The following is a 22,859-nucleotide window of genomic DNA, read 5'->3' on the forward strand; positions in this document are numbered from 1 at the left end:
ACTAAACTAATGAGGATATGCTTGCTTTTTTTAGGATTTCCAAGAAATCCACAAGCTTTCATCAAGATAAGCAATGGTAGAGTTCTCTAAAATCCCAGAAACTAAAGAACCATGCACCCTGTAGAACCATCAGACAACTACTACCATTGAATCTTTACTTGTGACATACCATTGCAAAGCCCACATCAGCTTTCTTTAGAGCTGGTCCATCATTTGTTCCATCACCCGTCACAGCCACAACTTGCCGCTGCTCTTGTGTGCTGTCAATAATACCTGCAAAACATGAATCAAAATTTAATAAAACAATTTTCTTAGTTTCAGATGCATCTCCTGCCTGAGTTGTTTGTAAATTAGTCACCCTCCCAGCTGCATTTTGTTTCTGCAGTTCCTGCTATTTGCACAGCATCGGCTTGTTAATTAGAGGCAATGCAGATAGATGAAAGTTGGAACTGTAGTCCATTCAGTTATGTAAAAGACCTTAGTAAGTTCATATGGCCATAATCTATGAGCCCCATATAAGAGAATGCAGGGAATGTTGCCAAGGGGAACATTGCAGCTTACTTGTCTTTACGGTTTGCATAGACACCTCTAGTCTTTGAATTCAAACAGCAATAAAGCAAAAAAAAAGACTTTGTCACAAACAAATGTGCCCCACTTTATTGACCTTTTTGTGACTGAGTTTCCTTGTTTTTTTTTAACAATATTTTTATTAACATTTTCAATTTTCAACCTTATCTGCAATAGCAAGTATTTCCTGCATTACATACATTCCGTCTTCAACATGTCACCAATTGTTTGTACAGCAAGGACTTTTGTATATTCAGTCGTAAGTTTTTAAAACCCACTCTTTGCCCACATCCATATATATCACCTTACTTTCAGCTAATTACACCTTTTCTAGTCGGAATTGTTCGATATAGTTCCTTCCTCTGGGGGATCACAAATATTACCCTGATATTCGTTCCATTTCCCCCATATCCGCTGAGTTTCCTTGTTAACTCTTTATTAGTTGATTGTGGTACTGAGTTATTTTTTTTAGACACCATACTTGGCCTTACAATACTCTGCTTACATACCCAGACCACAAAACAACCGTCCTACTAGAAGAACAGCCATGCTTTCACACTGCTATACATTTCCTTATGTACAAAGACCAACCTAATGGCAAGAGGTTTGGAATTTGCTGGAGCCGATTTAATAAGTTTTTATGCAGCACTACTTTGTGTGAAAGGATGAGAAAGAACAGTGCCATATATACTAAGATATTGCACTGTTTGTCTCCTCCTGAGCTGGCACACTTTAGACTACCTTGTGCCAATGCACACACTCTTGCTCCTCAGTGCAAAGGTGTGTGCGTCAAGGGTGTGTGAGTTATGTCACTCATAGGTTTTGTACTGGAAGGGTACCCTTTTAGCCTAAACTATTATGCTCAGGCATAGCTTTACGCTTTTCCATTCTAGTATGTGTGCTGTGCAGTGCAGCATACATGAAAAGTTAGAAAAGGTTAAAAAAAAAAGATAACTTTTCTCAAACTTTATGTCTGCCTCAAGAAAGTGTTAATTTTTGTTGCAAAGTTCTGTTTACCTTTGTTAGTGGAAGGGTTCTGGGTCAAAATCAATGAGTGGTTGAATGTCCTATCACTGCACAGAGGAGCACGGTCCCACCTTGGACCTAAATCTTTCTCACTGGGTACGTAGCTCTATTAGTGATATCCCATTGTGCATCATTCACTTAGTGAAACTATGCACATAGTGAATATGTATTACAATTACCCTGCCCTTATTAGGGCTGAGAAAAGGATACACTGGATAAGAGTGATACCCCCAAGCGGAGCGGATCATACATGCAGTTAATCCTAAGGGTAAACTCCAGGTGACTAGGTCACGTCTGGCCCACTGGAAGGTAGATTCCCCAGTCCTTTCCATAGCCCCCAGCTCTAAATTCTTTTGGATTGCTTAACTCATTTATGTGTCTCCTCTTGATCTCCCCGCTGTTAATTGATTGGCTGACTGTATTTCCAGAAATCTGGAGTTCAGATAATTGGAAGATGGAGCATTCCATACTTCTTTTCCACTTGTGATTTCCTATCATTGGGAGATGGGGGAGAAAGGATTCCTTGAAAGGGTCACGGTCCATTTCCTTAAAGAGCCATTTTGGCACTGTAAAAAAGAAAAAAAAACTACCAGGTTCAGCTCATTTGGATCTCATCAATGAGGCACCACTTAAGCCGAATTGCACAGTGAGCAAGTGACTCATGTCTGGTCATACCCATCACATCATGACTGACAAATGGGCCGGGGGTTTTCAATCCAAGTGAGTGTGAGAGTGACATATATATGTGTTTTGCCTCAACATACAACTGAGACAGTTGCATGCTTGGAAGCCGAATGAGGAAGCAAGCTTGCCATGATTGGAAAACAGATCTATTTTACCCAAAGTGACCTAAGGCAAATCTAAAGGTCATGCTTGCCATCTGCATTTCGTCACCAGCTGCTATGTATTCTATCTCAAATGATGACAAAAAACAACACACGCAACATGTCAAGCATGTGCAGCCAGATCTAAACATTCAGTTTGAGTAAAAGCTGCATTTTCCCCATAGGAAAATATTTGTACTAATGGTGTAGAGTATGTTCTTCCCTCCACAGTTGGAAATGAGCCAGGATGCAGCTGAAGCAACTGAAAAGTTTTTAAAGCTGTTCTTAACCCATGGTCCGGGGATTCCCAGGGGTCCGTATCTCAATCAGGAGGGATGCGATCACTTGGAAAATTTTATGATATTAACAGTTTAATAAAGGGTATAAAATAAGCAAAAACACATTCTGCAAATGTAAAGAAATTGAAAATTAGAGGCTAAAAATTAAGATGTTATCCTCAGGTTGCTGTGTGACAGCAGTGTAATTGTATCAAAAAGTATATCTGAATGAAGGGTGCCCTCAACAGAATTTAGAAAATCGCCAATGTGCCATATGTTTTTTTAATATGGGAAAATGTAAGAAAAATACTTCATCATTTGTCTATTTGTTTGATGAATGCTTGTTTCAGTATTTGTGTGCATGGTTTTATGGTTCAAACCATCGAAATTGCTTAGGCTAGGGTCTTCGGGTCCAATAATTAATCCATGAGCGTCTCCACATTCCGATAATGATTCTGAGGGAGTCCATTGATTCCAGTAATAATTTAATGGGGATCCACAGAAGTCAAAATGTTATGAATTACTGCTTGAAAACATGCTAAGACCAAATATATGGTAAAAGACGTAGAAACAACCAAGAAAAGAATCATGGGTCACATGCATTAAGAAGTTTTTCATTCGCAAACATGGCGAAGTCACAGAATCAGCCCGTTTGCGAACGCAAAAAAGGGCTTTACCCATGTAACAAAACCTATTTTCTGATTCGCTAACCTGTTACCGAATTGCAAAATGGGTTTGTGACTTGGTATTTGGAAGAGGCGTGTTTAGGGCGTCCCATCCAAATACAGAATCGCAATGATATGTATGAATATTTTGTGACCATAAATGTGGTTGCAAAACATTCTCATTTTACCACCAACTTCAAGTTGTTGGGAACCCATTTGCAAATGGGAAGGGATCTCCAAGGAAACCCCTTCCTCTTTAGGAATGATGGTGAAAATGTTTTTGGAGAGCAGGGAGTGCTCCCACAGACAACTGCCTGCTCTTACAAAATGAAAAGAAAACTTTTTGTTTTTCTTTTTTAAACACAACCCGTTTTCCTTTAAGGAAACTGGCGGCATTTAAAAAATGTATATATATATTCTATCGAAAAGCAATCACGGATATGGTAGTCTGCTGACCCCAACAGGCCAACATTTCAGTGATTTTAGCAATTCCAGAGGGGGGTCGCAAATTGCAACCTACCTTATTAATATTAATGAGTTAGGTTGATTTGCGATCCCCTAGGAACCCCTAAATGAAACTCTTATAGTTTCATACATTAGGAGTACCAATTAATTAATTGCGATCACATGAAATCGCAATTCGGTAATCGCTATTCCTAATGTTGATACATGTGGCCTCATCTTTTTCTTCTCAATCACTTCTCGGGCTACGTAACCGATATGGATAAAGCCGCAGCACTGTGGCAGAACTATTTTATCATGAATATTCAAGATGAAGAATAGCAATTAATAAATAGCCTAAATGAATCACGTGGGCTGCTCGCGTGTCTCACCGTCACAGCAGCTGCGGGATCGGATCCCCCCTGGCTTACATTACACATTACAAAGGTTGCACTGGACAGCTCTTGTAATCTCCCATTTCACTCACAAGGAAACCTCTTTCCACCTACAAAGGCTTGCGTGAAGGGAGCCTCGGGTTTCACTTCTTGGGCGCACAAGCACTTTATTTTAACCAGTACTAACAGGATTCCCCTCTGGGCTATCGACCAAGATATTGTTTCCTTTGTAAGAAGGGAATGAGTTATGGCTTTGGTGCCGTGTACTTTGCTTGCTAATTGAAGCAGAGCAGAAAGTAATAGGGAAATGGGGAAGCCATTGATTCAAGCAGCTCACCCTTGGTTTCCATCTGTCAATGAGATTTATTGTTCAGCTCAGGAACTTCTATTTATGTGCTCTAAGTATCTTTAATGACCAATACACCTTTAAACAGAGGCGAAATGAATACAATATTCGCCGATTTACATTGGAAAATAAATGCATAGCCAGTCACGTAAAAATATTGTCCGACTGTAGGAAGACCGACATGATTCTCAAAAAGAAAATATTTTTTGTTTCCACTTAAAAATATTATGGGCAAATCTTAACATGAATTTCATGCCAATCATTTTCAGGAAATGTAAGATGATATCCTTTTTTCATGAAAAAGATAACTTTGTGTGGAGAGATGAGTAAGTCGGTGTCGGTCAATATATGCCTCTCGTTGTAACATCCTAGAGTGATTACTTTGGAAACATTGGTATGCGTAACAAACACACCCCCCCCCCCCCCCACCCAATTCAGAAAAGGCATTTTAAGTATATGAAATAGAAATAGTATAATAAAATTTCACAGATGTAGTTCACATGTATGAGCGTAGATCTATGACGAGTCCTATGTTTTAGGTGTATACGTTGGAGTGGCGAGGGGGAGGCTGGAAAATATGAATTATTCACTACAATGTGGGAACGAAATTCAGGGATAGTCACAGGGAAACATATGCAAATGCAAAAACACCTATAAATCGGTAAGTGGCGTGATTTTATGTACCCACATCTACCGAGGTATTACCATAGCCCAAATAGGGATACATATACTCAAAGCAAAACTCACAGTGAGTCGCATCACCTGACTTGATTACAAGTACTGCAAGGGAATCACAGAAAAATCAATAGTAGCAGGGAATAGTGCTATCATCAAAAAGCCATATGGGGCGTGGCAGAGAGTGGCAAGATGGTGGCCGTCAGCTAAGGCAACTCCGTTTCCTGACCCACGATCTGCTCCTCATCCTTCTGCCATCGGCCCACCAGCACCTCTGCTGCTGAAGGGACTCGAGGGGGGCCTTTCCTGGACCGAGTGCAGAAATATGGTGTTGGGTGCTCCCTGAAGAAAGGGAGGCCCTCAGGTAATCCGGATCCGGGCCTAGCTGTTGCAGCCTGGGTATGCCTGTGCGGGCTGCCACAACAGTGCCACAGCTGACGGCAAACCCTCTCTGGTGCAGCGTAGCCTGTCTCCCCTGCGGGTGACGAGCTGGGAGGTGGAAGGCCTGTGTTGAGTGGCGTCCATCCCCATACTAGGTGAGAGCCAATTGAGCACTGCTACAGGCCCCGGACCCCGAGGACATCATTGGGCAGTCTGGACTCTGCATGGGGGCGAAGATGAGCACAGGTCCCCACTACCCAGTACACACTGCCAGGGTCAAAACAGGTGAACTGATCTCGCCCCCCTTTGAAATCAGCAGGGGGACACACCTGGGGTGTCTGCTGTCACCCCATCTCTTCACACTGATGGTGGTGGAACCATTGACTGGACGAGCAGACTGTGGGGTATCATGTTAGGTGATGAGCAGCACACGATTACCTTGTAGGCTGACAATATGGGTGGACATCCAGCAAGGGCTTGGGAACATTGAGATCATACTGGAGGAATTCCGGAAACCATTGGGCCTGGGTGTGAATTGGGCCAAGACCTGCCTGTTCCCTGTGAGCCCAGCATGTCCAATGCAGTGTCTTCTGGTGGGCCCACACTGGGTGCGATGGGAGCCGTCAAGTTTAGATATCTTGGGAGCAGAATGTATCACAACACGTGTGACTTAATTGATGGAAATCTAACTCGAGTGATTGCCTCCCTGAGGCCGCAGATGGCATTCTGCGTCTCCCTGCCACTTACGTGCAAGGACGTGTCGCTCTTGCTAAGATGGTGATTCTTCCTTGGTGCCATTATTTCTTTAATACCTGCCTGCCCATACACCATGCTCCATATCCTGCACCCTACATAACATGTTGGTGTCCTTCATTTGAAATAAGGGACGGAAACGATTTTTCTGACGGAAGCTTCAAATCCCAGTTGAAAAGGGGGGCCTGGGTGCCCCCTATTTTGAATGTTACTATCTGGTGGCTCAGTTAGAGTGGTTGTCACGCTGGCTGGTCAACACCTGGCTGAACTTGGTCCTCCTGCGCAACGTCACACTGCACAAGGGATTCATGAATTATTGCTGACATCCAGTAAGCTCCCACCCAACTCTCACAAGCTGTTAACTATTGCCTACAGTAACTACACTAGGAGCCTTCGACTGACCCCGGCCCTAATGCCATACACGCCAGAGATCCATGTTAGATCCCTACGACCATTCAGGGAACTTCTTGGGAGGGAGGGAGTGGAGCTCTGGGAGGAGAAGGGGGAAGGGGTGGACACTCTAGGATCCCTGTTCCAGGATGTCACCCTCCTGCTATTTGAAAAACTCTGCAAGGATCATGGGCTGCCTGTAGGCCATTTCCTAGCACATCAGACATTGATAGCTGAACTCCAGTGGCTTTTGGATGTAATGGACACAGAACCAGCCAGTCACTCACTGTTGTATGCACTCCATGACCTGTGCCCTGGATCCTCGCTCATACTGCCACACAACCTCTGAATAGAGCAAAACTTTGAGTGTCCTGCTAGTTACTTCTGTTGCATCAGTTGCATGTTGCACATCAGAAAAGGAATCAATATCTCCTATCATGACTGTCATTGATGCATATGTTACTCTGACCCATTGGTAACTTGTTATATATATATCTGTACACACTGTTACAATGAAATGCCAACAAACATAACAAACGCACAAAATTGCAAATATGTCAATTGATAATTTTGTAAAAACAAGACTTATCCAACATTTAACACTAATCTGCACACACTCAAAGGCATATCATAATCATTGCATGTCCCAAACACACATGTACACAGTGACATACAGCATATCATCAGCTGATACCTGGCTCCACAAAGATTCACAGAACAAGAGGAGGATGGCGGAGATCAGTATGAGGGGTCTATTTATGTACTCCCTGTTGTTTGCCACAACTGATTTCCTTTCCTCTACTGATGCTTGTTCACAAGTCTTTTCAATTGTGCTCTTTCTACGTAGCACAAACGTTTGCAGATTGAAGCCTATGAAATACCCATAAAGATACCAGTAGCAACTTTATGGTTTTATTTTGACTTTTACTTGTACCCATCCCCTCAAATAAGGAGGCAGGACATGTATTCCTTTTACTAGGCATACATCTGTGCCCGAAGTTAGTGGACTCAATTGCAGGTGGGAACATATGCCTGGAATAGGTGAAAATCAAGTGTGAGGAAATTGATGTCCTAAATGTAACTGTGCTTTATGAATGGATTGACTAACATGAGCCCGATCCATGTTACTGAAGCGTGGATGGGTGATATGGCATCTCTGGATTGTGCAATCTCCACCTCTACTTTTAAACCCTTGATCAAGGGAATTGACTTTTGGAAGGAGTGGAACTGTAGAAGAGAAAATCCGACCAACTCACAGTGTGGATGTGGCACTAGCTTCCTCATTAGCTCTGTGGGACAGAGGGAGGTGGAATTATAGGGACCCCAAAGGAAGATGGCTCCCGTGGATGTCTGTGGAGTTGTCCTGTGATGGGTAACGTTGGAGTAGGCCCACTGACTTCTGCTGGACATACAGGTATTCCTAGAGTGGCTGTTGGCATAACGTTTTTGGTGGCTGCAGATTGGCAGAGTCATCTGCCTTGGGGGCCACGGGGTGGTGCTAATGAATGTCTCCAGGCTTGGAGACTATCAGGAGCCGAGGCAGGAGTGCAGAATTTCAAAGCTTTTTTGCTGGGGGAAACAAAAGTGACCAAGGAATGTAAAAAGTATTTTGAAGCACCTTGAAATCCAAACAGAAATTTAGGCCAGAAGTCCCTGCATTGACATTTCTGGTGACCAGAATGTTCCATCACAGCCTGAAGAAGCATAAACTGCAAATTGACCATCAAGTCCAGAGATATTTGTATTTGAGTCCACCCATAGGGTATGGAACTTATATCCACAGCAGTGGTACTCTGGAGTCTGGAGGTACCATCAATCATTATCTGGTCCAATCATAGGCCTTGAACTGAGCCCTAGGAATCATGTGGCTAATGGGTTCATCCAGAAATCAGCCATTTTGACTTGGAGCGGACACTATTTGATGTAGTACATTAGGGGAATCCTATGGCTATGAAGGGAGACTCTCAGTGGGGCATGAGCAATGAGGGCACCACTATGCCCATCTCCTGCTCCCCATGGCTATGCAGCAGGAGAAGAGATAACAAGACTGCCAGCTTACTCTGCTACAACTGAGGGAGTCAGGGGAGGGAGGGAGAGAGTGAGAGAGAGAATTAGCTCTCCCTCAACACGAGTAGGTACTCTGCTAGGAAGGTGAGGAATCCGCCTAATTACGCAAACTCTGTGGCGCTGTTGTGGTTCAAGAACAGCTTAGACCTTTCTATCATACATTTAAATAATCTTGCACCCCAGCCATGCAAGCCATACCTCACACACTAAATACAATGTTCATATAGGTACGAACCCTAAAAATCACAGCATAATTAAATAACACACACTGAAACCAATAGATGAAACTATATTCATAGTTGTAACTTTCAGTGTTAAAGGCAGCATATTATATAATCTGATCTGTAAGATTATTTACATTTGTAAATGCATCTGACGCATCAGGCGTGAGTTAAAACGCATTGCATTTGGTGTACAAGTTAAGATTTGAATTGCTCTTGGACGAGTTATGGATTGGAGAAATGAACATGGCCTCCTGCCCAGTATCTCCCATTGTTCTCTTGGAAGGAAGGCACTTTAACAAGGAGGTCACGGAAATTAGCAAGGGGGCTCAATATCAAGATACCCCGAAATGTGCTTCTAAGTCTTACGGTCAACTAGTAGCTGCAAATGTTGTGGACATGACAGGCAAATATGTGTACAGGAAAGATAAACCGAAGCAGGCAGAGAGACAGCTGTAATTGCATGAAACATGATCATATGTGTGATAACTCGATTAAGCAGATGGTATTCTAATGTGAGAATGTTTAGATCTGTCAAAAAATGGAGGCTTACAGTAGGATAGCTTCTGATTGTGAGTTTAGATGACGACACTACCAACACTGATTCTTGCTCCATCACCGGTTTTGCAAAGATGTTTACATAACTGAAGCCATGGCGATAGATCACCCCCTTGATCCTATGTGCCTAAACTAACGCCATATTTAGTTACATAACCTCAATAGAAGGACAACCTCAGAAAGGAGTAAGGAACCTTTAACCGGAAAGATATTATCCTGAAGATGCTGGAAAAGCCTTCCTAGCACCTTAGGGAGACCACTCACGCGGGTGCAAACAATGTTTCTTCGTTTGGCTGGTGATTTCCGGTTCCCACACATACTCTAGGTAAAGTTACCACGAGAGATGGACGATGGTGTTTCTTCCACCAATGGACTCTTCAATTGTGCACTCTGAGGGAGACACCTTCAAAGCACTTGCACCTATTTTAAATGTAGGGCCTTTTTTCTGGAGAGCTGTAATGTTAGTTGAAAATTCTGTTATTTGTTGAAGTCTGGCTACATTACGTTATTGTGTTCTCCTGGACCTCAGCCGAACAGACAACATAGAGAGGAGCTTTCTGTCAGCTTCCATCCGCAATTTGCTTCTTTTTCTTGGTGGCCATTACTTTGATGGGTTGTTTGGCAAGTGTTGGTTTCACTGCTCATGGTGCTGGGTAAAAAGTATTTCCACTATTGTAGGTTCCACCGGGACCCACTTCTCTGTCCCAAAGGGGTTTGCTCCCCCTTCCGCAGTATCAAAGAGCCACAACCCATTCATCGTGGGACAGCATCAGTGCTACCATAACACAAATGCTGCAAGACACTTCCCTCTGCTGCAGTCACACAATATTTTCTATTGTAAAACACCTACTCCTATTGTCTTTGTCACTGCTTGTTTTCTCCCATATGTCCGTGTCCTTCATAAATAAATAAATAAAATTCTTTCTTGGCGAACAAACTGTGATGTTGAAAACATTGCCAACCTACGAAAGTTACATAATAACTCAGAAATAATGAAACAGTGGCAATCTAAGCACAGCTCGCAGATGGGGTTCACAGACGGGTTTTGTTTTTTTTGCGAAGTAATTTGCGGAAATAACATGAAAATTGGAACAGCTTCTGTGTATTGTGATGCATACATCACATTAGGCTCGAGCTCAATGAAGATGCTATTAGACATATCCACACCTATCAAGGTATGATTCATGAGTCAAAACTGTAAACTACAAAAGCATTACCAGCTCTTCTTAATTTCGTTTGATATTATTTATACACATCTGTACCACACGTCAGGTGGTATAGTGGGAGCCTAAGAAAAGTGTGCGGAAAATATTTTATACAATTCATTATTCCATGATGGTGCTTTTATTTTTGCAATATAAAGCAACCCCTACTTCCAGGCCCGTTTTAAGGGTTCGTGTGCTAATCATTTTGACATAAATAATTCAGTCTTTTTTCACATAACTCGTTTTAAATTAAGTAGTGGACTGTATTTTAAATCTGCCATTCCCAATTTCTCTCTACTGCTTCAACGTTAATGTATGTGAAATGGAGGTTGGCAGGCACGTCTAACGGGTCGATATGTGTCCTTGAGTAAAATCTGATTGAGGACGTGTTATGTTGAATATAGATTAAGGGGCCATGGTATATTCTGATTTATTACACACTGCTGCAAATTCACAAGTGATTAAGTGATTAAAAGCTACTCGCCGCCTTTCTCATGGTCCGACTATGGTGAGACATGACCTTGAACACATTTATTTGACATTGCATTTAATTTTGTCTAATATACGCTTTTCAAGAATATCAAGGCATGGATGCTTGCTTTAATGTGGTCAAGTATCACATTTATTATAGGTAAAATGACATTCAAACTCATCCAAAGGCAAAGGTGTTTATGAATCTGCTGACTGAGCAACCCTCAAAACTCTGATCACATATTAGAATAGTTTGGAGTTGGCTTGGGTACCACAGAATCAAACTGTTCAAGGCAAATGCCTCTGCGTATATAAGACTGTGGTGCATATATACAAGGGAAGTGGCGGAGAATGGCGTTAGCCTTCCTGGTTTAACGCCTCTCTCCACCACATCAGAAACGCAAGGCTGCACCATATTTACGAGAATATAGTGCAGCCCTGCAGTTCCCCCTGCGCCGTCACTGCATTTAGCAGCCTAGCGCCAACGCAGGCACACTTGACCATAGTGCGAGGGGAAGATGTGCTAGTCCCCCTTCCTGCACATAAACAATCTTGAAATGCCCTTTTGTAACTTCTATGTGTGCTGCTTAATGCAGCACACACACAATTTGAAAAACAGCATTTTCAAAAAATGATTGTTTATGTGCAGGAAGGGGGACTTTCCTATACATAAACAATCAGTGGCCTTTCACGGTTTTCATGTCTGCTGCACAACGTAGCACACATGAAAACAGCAAAAACGAGGAGAAATGAAACATTTCTCTTCATTGTGCCAGTTTAAGATCAGGTTTTCCCCGGTCTTAATTCAGGCACTGCCATCTATTTATGCCGCCCTTGTAAATAGGAGGCGGCGTCAAAATCAGTAGGTGTTGGGGTGGAACGTCCACCGCATAACCCATTGCCCACTCCTTTCACGAAAAGCATAGTGTGGAATTGGGCCTTATTTACAAGGCAGGGTTAAGCTATGTTAAGTGGCTTTATGCTGCCTTGAAAATAAGGTGAAGCCCCTATCGCCACAGGAACATCGAAAAAAGTGGCGTTCCCGTGGCGATAGGGGCTTGTACATATGCCCCTGTATTTGACAGAGATTCTTGCTACTGCCTTTCTATGCCTACATTCAATACAATAAAATACGGCATGAACAATTGAAGAACGGGTCGTTTAAAGTAGAGGTTGTTGAGAAAATGAGGACTCCAGGCTGCTATGAAATGCAGCCTCGAATCTCCCAGACCAAGCGACCTCATCAAGCAGGTGAACATCTTTTCCTATAGCATCTATATGAAGATATGGCTTCAAAACGTCTATGGCATAATATTACGGTCAAAGAGCGGGGAAAGGAGATAATGAACCCCTTCTAATTGCTAAAACGAACTCCAAATTGACATTTAGGGCCTTGGATGCTGAGGTAGCAAAAAAGAAGATCGTGGTTCAAGGTTAAAGAAAGATAAATGGGCGCCTTGGGAAAGGAATACAGAAACAATTTTAGAAATAAAATCTCACTATTACAAGCAGGGTAACATGGAATCTAAAGCTGTTGCTAGACAGGCCAATTGGAACTTCATTGACTTATTACAATTGCTAAAATAAATCCTTGTTGATTATCGAGGACAAAACAGTGGTGTACCTGTTGGGAATATGATTGTCCTGTAAATAATAAAGAAGCTAGCAGAGATAGTGACTTAAACATCCTAAAAATGTCCAAAGCATAGTAGGAGTTAAAGAATAGGAAGGCAGCGTCAGTGGATGAATTGCAGTCAGTCACCCCCAAACAATTGACATATGCCAGCAGGTTATCACAGTTCATGCCCTGTAATAATGCATAAGTATTGTATCCCAACATTCTCCGCTGAATGCACCGTAGGTGCTGAAGCATTAGAGGCGGGAGTGTCATGCACCTCGTCATCTGACGTAGTTCCTTGCGATCCTCCCTGATCTACAAATTTACTCAGCATCGTCCCCCGGGCTTGCAGGTCCATTTCCACCTTCTCATCATTGTCCACTCATTTACATCTCTCACCTATCCTTTCATGCTGGTCCCAACTTGCCCCATCCAGTTAATCGCAGCTTGTCTCTTAGCCAGCAACAACAGAAGATACAGGAATTTAAACTCCATTTTTGTACCCTTACGCCATCAAACATACCCAGCAAATAAGTAATCGGGTCCATCCCTATTGGAGTTCTCACTACTATAGCGACTTGTGCCACAACAGACATCCAGAAGGAGTGCACAGTGCAAGGTGTAAGAACGTTGTAACGGAAGCCTGTTACCAGTGGCAGCCACAAGGTTTACTGGGATCAAGTCTGTTGAACAGCACTGGTGTCATATATGTGCATTGTATGAAACTGAAATTAATTAATCGAAACAATCACTTACAGGAATACAGACTGGATCAGATAACAGGACCTACACCAAGGGCACCCCCAACTCCTCCTCACAAGCAGCCCTGGCAGGAAATGGGGTTTGGGCTCTACCAGCCATTACGGTTTCATATAAATGTGATACCAAGTGATGGCCCCCCAACTCTAACAGCCCTCAAACCATAAGTGACATTGACGGAGCAGTGGGGAACTTAGGCCATGTTTCCCTTACTATGACAGCTATGCTGGAGTACATTTAGAATTGCCCATTCCCTAATCCAAAGCCTCCTGGGATGCCTCAAAAGTAATAAATTCCTCATTGGGGTAAAGGTACCCAAGGGTCTCACCACCCCCCCTGACCAAGTAGTAACATTCACCAACTCTGCACAGGTCACAAAAATTAAACTCTTGAGCAAAATAGGCTCTACCCAGAAATGCCTTAACAGCCCGCTACCCCACTGATGCTGGGTGACTAAGACTGTATGATCCCAACGGTGCATCCCTGCCCCCTGACATCTACAATTGCTGAAGAGAAAGAGCACATGTCCTGGCTGAAACAGTGATTTCACCCAGGTCCTACCATCGACAGCCAGTGGACAGCGTGCTGTAGCTGGAAGGCTAAAAAGTACAGCTCCAGTTTGGGTACCGCCAGCCCCCCTCCAGCATGTGCACAAACAAACATTTCATGGCGCCCTACTTCTGTCCGGGGGAAAGAGTCAAGCGAATGTTGCATAGTGTACAGGCATCGCAGCAAAAACACCATCTTGGCCAGGACCACTGGACCTATCAGAGACAGGGGGAGGGTATTCCACAATTTGACCAACGCACACAGCCCCTTGATGATTCTATTAATATTATAGCGCTTTTCTTTTGGGAGGTGTGCCTTACCATGATCCCCAGGTATTATAACTGATCCGTTTCCCAGTGCAGGGGCAGGGTGGGGAGGGAGGCTGGTTCCAAGGTAGCCAGAGCACACAGCAGGAACTAACAGCGATTTGCCATGATTAATTTTAAGACCCGTTAGATCCCCCAAAACATGCAGATAATGTAGGAGAGAGGTAGGGACTCCTGAGTGTCTGTAAGACAAAATAGGTTGTCATCTGCATTAAAAAGACACCAGATGATTAACATCTGCCACTTGGATTCCCCATTACGGCATAGTCAGCCAAATTTAGATTGCCTGGGGCTCTAGTGCTATGGCAAAGGGAGGAGGTGATATAAGGCAGCCCTGGCACATATCCCTACCCACCGCCCACAGGCCACAGCACAAGCGGCCAACCTTCACACTGGCTGTTGGTGCAGTATATAACAAACGCACCCATGCATGAACGTGCACACCAAACCCCATTTCCTCCAAGACTCTCATAAGATAATGCCAATCAACCATACCTAATGCCTTAGTAATATCGATTTCTACCACCACAAATTCTTCCTCCTTACCCACTACCTCATGCAGAATGTGCATCATCCTTCTCAGGTTCATGGTAGTATTACGTCCTGGGATAAAACCAAACTGATCCTCATGGACCAACTGAGAAATCACTGGGCACAGCCTTAAATAGAACCTTTCGTATCAGTGGTTATCATTGTGAGTGGACGCTGGGCAGATGGATCGGAGGCAGCAGTACCGAGATTCAAAACCATAGAAATGCAGCCACCCACATGGATGGGGGCAGAATGCCGGTGTCACAGGCCTGCTGGTACACCTCAAGGAGTCACTGGGTGAGGATAAGGGTAAAAGCATGGTAAAACTCGGCAGGGAAGTCAACGCTTCCCAGCGCCTCCCCCCCACGGCAGATAAGCAAAGGCCATTCTTGGGCTGCAAAATCCCCCAACCTTGGAATTGGAAGTGCTGCCAAAAAAATCTGTAATGCGCTCGAGGCCCGTTCCCTGGGAGCTACAGTACACTCACTTTTAGAAGGTCTCTAAAGGTCTTAACAATACCGCACTACATGTTAACATCCTGCCCATGGGCAGTCTTAAGATAAAGAATAGGAGAGTAGTGTATTTCTCTGCATGGTATCCAGACCAAAAGCAGCCCAGAACTGTCACCCTCTCTATATAATAAGTGGTGATAAGACTTTAGGGTATAGTTCTTAAGTCTATCTCTTACACGGGCTACCTGGTGCTGGGTCACCATTTTATCCTGATGTCCCTCTACGTCGCCTGAGGGGAGCTGCTGGATCTCAGCCAGTACTCACTCCTTTCGGAGAAGCTCCGGTTCCAAAAAGTGCCACATTCTGCAAGAGAGGCCCACACACCACCTCGTAATATGGCCTTCTTCCCTCCCATTCTATCGCTCGGCTTTGAGTAGAAGTCCAGTCCCGCTCAAAGTATCCTGTAAGGACACCGGCTAGTGTTTCCCTGCCCACAGGATCCTGCAACAACTCCAGGCAAAACCTCCAAATAAATGGGGACATGAGGCCAGCCCCCAATTAAAGCTCACATGTCACTGGAGCATAACGGGACAGGTGTGTCACCATCAGGACTCTAGGAACTAATTGAGGTCGGCAGGAGGATACAATCGAGTCTACTAAAGGCACTGTGTGTTGGAGAGTGGCATGTAAACATCTTGCCAGTTGAATGGGATTCCCTCCAAATGTCACAAAGCCCCAATTGTGTCATAGCCTCACGCAACGTGGATGTCATCTTAGGCCTAGTGTGTAGTTGAGGGGGCCTGATGATCAAGAGCACCATCCATCATGCAATTAAAGTCCCCAACCCATATCAGTCTGGGGTCAACAGCCAGGGATATAATATCCCGTAGTGTTAAATAAAAGGACTCATCACTCCAATTGTGCACAAATGAGTTAACAAGGCCCACTCCAACCCCACCCAACTTACCCTGCAGTAACAGATACTACCCCTCTACATCTGCCTCCATGTAGCTCAACGCAAGGACATTCCAGGAGCAAACCAGACCAGCACCCCCATGAAAAAGATGAGTAATTGGTATAGTAAACCTGCCCCCACCATTTCTTCGCTAGTTTTGTAGCCTCATTATCAGTAAGGTGGGGTCTCCTGCAAACATGACAACATTGTGCCTCTTAAGAAGCGATGACACTCTATACTGCTCGTTATAGGAGCCAAATCCCTGCACATTCTAAGAGAGGAGCTTACATTTGCCCAGGACAGTCATCTTGTTGGAACAACATATGGCTAGACAATGTACCCCCCCCCTCCAGGTCAAGATGGCACTAAACCCCTAAAACTATAGAACAAACAACCTACTGAAATGTCTCCCCCCACCCCGGACAAGTAGCTTCAAATAAAAACCCCGCACATGTCCAAGGAAATCGAAGTACCAGCAGCCCAACCCGCACAACCCCCCACAACATATGAAAGAAGCCCCTCACCGCCCAAATGCAATGAATAAATGATGTTTAACCAATTGAATACAATCAAGTCAGAACCCCCACAGTTACAATAATATAACTGCGGACCCCACATACACACCACAATCCTCCCCCGAAGCTCCTGAAGGGACGAGTCCCCTGTAAGCAGTCATACAACACTAACCAAGGAGCCTCCAGACCAACTCCCAGAGTCATTCAACCTTCATGCTCAGAGTCAAATGTCCTGGCACAATTATGCAGGTATGTAAACTGCAGGAAGTTATTATGTAAAAGAAAAAATAAAGAAGCTTGCAGAAATTAGTTGGGGTAATGCCATGATATCTGCCTTCAGAATAGTACAAACTAGCTCATTATTGCTTGTATCCTATAGGACTATTTAACTTCTAATTTAAATAAAATATTTGTTAAAGTGCTTACATGCCAATTTTGGAGGATCCTCCCCTCTGTAAAAGGTTACAAATAAGAAGACATTTTGAGAGGAAATTATCTGTTCTGTCCATCAGAAGCAAGTATGCTGATGGTCTACATTACTAGTCATGGGAGGTCCTGCTCACACTGACTACTATTTTAGAGGCTGAGAATTATTTTCATTGTGTGAAGCAGAGCTCCCTCCATTCACAAGCATTGACATCATTTAGTTCTATTGTAACATTTACAATGTTTCAGCAAAGCTTAGGGAGCACTGAACACCACATCACTCCTTTTCATATCACCTTGGGGACTAGGCAGGGATGTTTAATGTCTCCTGTATGCTTTGAAGTATTTATTGAGCTGGAGTTTCTTAACTAAGATCAGGTTTTCACTATGGACTTCATAATAACATATTACGACTTGCTACCAACTGATGTAATTTTTTCTTTGCACCCTGTTTTTTGTTTTTAATCTAAACCAGTTTAGTTACAATATAGAGACCAAGAGGCAAAGAAAGGTTGCTTTTATGTTAAGAGATGGCTTATAAAGGGAGTTTGTTAGAACAGGTACTAAGATGTGTTGGCACATTTTTTTAATGAAGCCCAAAATGGGGCATGCTCATGATTGCTCCTTTCCATGATCCTGTTAAAATAGGACTCAGACATACTTTGCTTTCTTCATGAGGTTCTGGAATATGTTTCATCAAAAGTGATTAAGGAGCTGTGAAGGACAACAATTTAGTTTTGTGTTGGGTGTTTGTGATATTACAAATTACCTTCAGACCTAAATGATTATATAAAAAGAACCACTTGTGATCAAACAGTATGTGATAGTGTCCTCTATAGCTGTAGATGCTGCTCATTGACGTTCCACTGGCCTTTCCATGCAGACATTTCAGTTTGCCAGGTGCAAATGCTATTTTCAGGACTCATTTGCAGACATTTTGGCAGTGCTTAATTTGAGCCAGTGGTGTCCGGTTCTCAGCACTGGCACCTAATCATCAACACCTGTGCCTATAGCGCCAGTTAAGCACACACACATTTGATAGGCACGTGATTTGCCCAGAATCACAGGATGTTTAGCCACGCCGAGACTCAAACCCAGTTCCCCAGCTCCGAAATCAGCAGCTCCAGCCACTGAGCTTGCATTAATCACAGCTTCATAAGAAATCAGGCACTCAGTGGCTAATGGAGCAAACACAAGGAGATGATGGACGGAGCACTGAAAGTTTTCAGACACTCACCCCAATCACAGATCTGGGTTGAATCCATCATCATTCTTTAGCTCACTTCGCCACCCCAGTTCAGACACAGCTATATGCAAATCAGTCTTGACCTTGTGCCTCATGGGAACCGTCTAGCCCGAACTTCCAAGCCAGGTCTTCCCTGGACCGGAAACAAGCATCTTGGGACCGGTTTCGGGCTAACAGCCCTCATCAGCCAGGCTAGCTTGAATCCAGTGGCAAAGTGAGCAAAGGACCCATGTTTGGGCATACCCTGCCAAATTAGGGCGAACAAAGCAAACACAAGGAGGTGATGGACGGAGCACTGAAACTTTTCAGACACTCACCCTCAGTCACAGATGTGGGTTGAATCCATCATCATTCTTTAGCTCTCTTCTCCACCCCAGTTCAGACACAGCTATATGCAATTCAGTCTTGACCCTGTCTTTTATGGGAACAATCCAGCCCATACTGTCAAGCCATGTCTTCCCTGGACCAGAAACAAGCATCCTGGGACCGGTTTCGGGCTAACAGCCCTCATCAGTCAGGCTAGCTTGAATCCAGTGGCAAAGTGAGCAAAGGACCCAGGTCTGGGCATACCCTGCCAACTTAGGGCGAACAAAGTAAACACAAGGAGATGATGGACGGAGCTCTGAAACCTTTCAGACACTCACCCCAGCCAGATCTGGGTTGAATCCATCAATGGATCCATAATGGAGGCATGGCTGCCCTGATACTATTGGAGCTTTCGGTGGCATTTGATACAGTAGCATATGTTGCACTAATTGTTTTTAATTCTGCTTACTGTGTGGAATAATCTCCTTGAGATCCCCCCTGTCCACCGCAGTCATTAGCGGGCTGTTTGAGTGGAAGGTGGTCTCAGGGTAACCAAAAGCGACCTACTTCCTGCTTGGGCCACACACAACCACCATCTTGGGAAAGGGACGGTCTAGTTTTTCCATTCCCTACAAAACCAGGCATTACAAAAAGAGCCAATGACATGTGCGCACAGCGGCCGCGCGCCAAAGGCAAGCCCATCTGCGCCTGGCCGGGACCCGGGGCTACGATCTCTGGTTCAATTAATAGGGACATCATAACATACTCTTTACAACAGTTGCTGGAGTATTGCACTAATCCGTACCCAGATTGCACATTACTTCATACTGAGGAAGGTACTGACTCCTGCTTGGGATGCAACCTTACATTGCACATAGGATTATGTAGGGTACCCAGTGTCTTAGCACCCAATATTCCTACCAAACAGCAAGTAAATCTGCACGCTAAATGTGGGACCCCACTTACTAAGGAATTTTCTTTCTTCAGCATCAATTGTCGCTCACTTCCAAAGCACCAAGCTGATATTTTTGATTTCTTATTAGACAAACAGCCTGATGCTATTTTTCTTACAGAGACATGGCTTAATGCCAGCTCTGGCCCTGATGTAGCCGTAGCTCTGCCATCCAATTATGCCATAGTTAGGAAAGACAGGGATGGTAAAATAGGTGGAGGGATCACTATCATTTACAAAAGCACATATAGTTGTAAATTTGAAGGTTTGCCTATTACTGGCTGCGAATCTGCAGTATTTAAATTGACGTTAACTCCTCATTTCACTTTTTCGGGGATACTGGTCTACCGCCACCCTGGGCCACAACTTTCCCAGATCTAGTTACACTCTTCCTTCTTAGCTCTGCTAATTTTTCTATTTTGGGGGATCTTAATCTCCATTTGGAGGATCCTGCATGTACTACTAGTAATACCTTTATTTCTGATTTGACAGCAATAAATATTCTGCTCTGTAATTCAGGCCCCACTCACAAAGCTGATCATCTACTAGACCCCATTTTTTCTACTTTATCCAACATTGATTGCTCCACAGCTACTCCACTGTGTTGGTCTGACCACTTTTTGGTTGGTTTCAGGCTACTGATTCCAGAGAATTCGCACGTGGCGACTCGTGGTACTCAAAAACTAATTAGGAACTGGAGAAAGCTGGATATCGATATATTTTACAAACCTCTGTCCACCAATGTCCCTACCTTTAAAAACATGTTTACTTCTGACTTGGTGGCTTTTCAAAATTGGATCCAGAAAGCCACGGACATCTGCCTTCCTCCCTCCATTAAGAAGGTGAATAATCACCGCCCCCTGGTTTTCCGACAGGCTAAAAATGGAGAAAACTAAATGTAAAAATATGGAAAGACGCTGGAGGAGGGTCTATGCGCCTGATCACAAACTTGCCTATTTACGTGCTAAAAGAGAATATCATTCTCTTTGTAGGACAGCCCATGCAGAATATGTCTCCTCAACTATAACTGATGCACAGAATTGCTCTAAAACATTATTTAAGATGGTCAAAGAATTATCAGGCTCTGCAACCCAGCCCACACCCCCCAGTCTGAATGAAGTGCAATGCAAGAACCTTGCTCAATTTTTTACGAACAAAGTGGAAGCAATATATTCCACTCTGGATGGTAATAAGCCAACAAATTCCGCCCCACCACCATCTACCCACTCCCAGCTAGCCCCTTTGAACAATTGTAGAGATACTCGCACTACGGACTCCACCAATAAGCTGGAATATTGGTCACCACTAGACATCACTACTCTTAAACAGCATTTAGGTAGTTTTAAATCTTGCTCCCCCGTGACCTCCTTCCTATCACAGTACTGCAGCTGCTTGAACTGCCAGCACTTACAACTATCGTGGAACTTTTAAATGCCTCCTTAAAGGAGTCCATCGTTGTCTCTAAATGGAAGCATGCAATGGTAATTCCTTTGCTAATAAAGGCCAACTCTGACCCTACGTTGTCTTCGAACTACCAGCCAATCTCCTTACTTCCAGTATTTTCTAAGATTTTGGAGAAGCATATTAATGGTCAATCGTCCCATTTCATTGAAACTCACAAGTTTCTTCATCCCTCTCAATCTGGTTTCAGAACTGGCTATTCCACTGAAACTACTCTCCTTGGTGTCACAGAAATGCTACACCAGCGCCTGGATGCCGACGACACGGTAGCTCTTGTTTTACTTGATTTAAGCGCGGCCTTTTACACAGTGTCTCACGCCGTGCTGCTAAAGGCCTTACAATCTTTGGGGGTCATTGGGCCTGCACTTAGCTGGCTAACTTCCTTCCTCACCGATCGCACATTCCAGGTCTTTTTTTCTGTAGCCAACTCAAAGATCCACTCTTCTCCTTATGGAGTTCCCCAGGGGTCTATCCTTAGTCCTCTGTTGTTTAACATCTACGTTAGACCCCGGGCAGCGAACGTTGAGGAGGCTGGGTTGTCATTATTTTCATACGCCGATGACACCCAGATTATTTTTTTCTCTTTTTCCTGGGAAAGAGTCAGAGCCATCTGCTCTTCGGTCTGGGATGCAAGCCAATTTTCTCAAGCTTAATGGTGAAAAAACAGAGGTCCTAATTTTGGGGAAAGACAAAGATTGCTGGGGTCCTCAACATTGGCCTATAGAAATGAGTGCGCTGCCGCAGCTTTCCCACCATGTCCGCAACCTTGGCTTCATCATTGACGACTTACTATCTATGCGTCAACAAGCCATGAAGGTGACCGCAACCTGTTTCACTATTTTGAAATGGCTGAAGAAAATTGTTTGGATGCTACCTAGCCCTACCCAGAGAACCGTAGTCCAGGCTCTTGTTACTTCTAGACTGGACTACGGTAACATTCTCTACCTAGGAGCCAATAAAGACGTGACACGCAAGCTACAGCGGGTGCAGAAATCTGCTGCCAGATTGCTCTGCCGGGTTCCCAGAGCAGCCTCCATTTCGGGCTCCCTGAGAGACCTTCATTGGCTCAGGGTTGAGAACCGGATCAAGTTTAAAGCTCTGAGCCATATGTTCAGAATTAAGCTCGGCACGGCTCCCCAGTATTTGCAAAACGTAGCTCACCCCTATCTGCCTTCATGAACTCTTCGGTCTAAATTCCAGGCACCTAGGATTAGATTATCCCGCATGGGTGGCCGCTCCTTTACCCACTTGGGCCCCGTCTTGTGGAATGCTCTTCTCTTGTCTCTTCGTATCGAAACTAATTACACACTCTTCCGTAAGTCACTTAAAACCTGGCTTTTCAATCAGTAAGTCTTGCCTCTTTTTCTTTTGCTTCTGTTCTGGCGGGCGCCGGGAAACCCTTTTTGGATAGCTGTTGCGCCTTATATATAAATTTAAATAATAATAATAAAATAATAATAGGTCACAGCCTCCTGATACATCGCCCCCGAGAAATAGACA

At 43.9% G+C, this 22,859-nt stretch overlaps 1 protein-coding gene across 4 annotated transcripts in view; it reads right to left on the reverse strand.

Moving 5' to 3' along the window:
* The window catches only part of LOC146797710 (plasma membrane calcium-transporting ATPase 2-like), a 2,176,758-nt gene that overhangs the window by 85,839 nt on the left and 2,068,060 nt on the right, over window positions 1-22,859 (reverse strand). For all 4 annotated transcript variants that reach the window (XM_085624877.1, XM_085624876.1, XM_085624878.1 and 1 more), the window contains one exon: window positions 170-273. In XM_085624877.1, coding sequence (XP_085481003.1) covers window positions 170-273 — 104 coding nt within the window. The remainder of the gene's footprint in view (window positions 1-169; window positions 274-22,859) is intronic.

Source organism: Triturus cristatus, chromosome 9, assembly GCF_964204655.1.
Source record: "Triturus cristatus chromosome 9, aTriCri1.1, whole genome shotgun sequence".
In the NCBI taxonomy this organism is placed as follows: domain Eukaryota; kingdom Metazoa; phylum Chordata; class Amphibia; order Caudata; family Salamandridae; genus Triturus; species Triturus cristatus.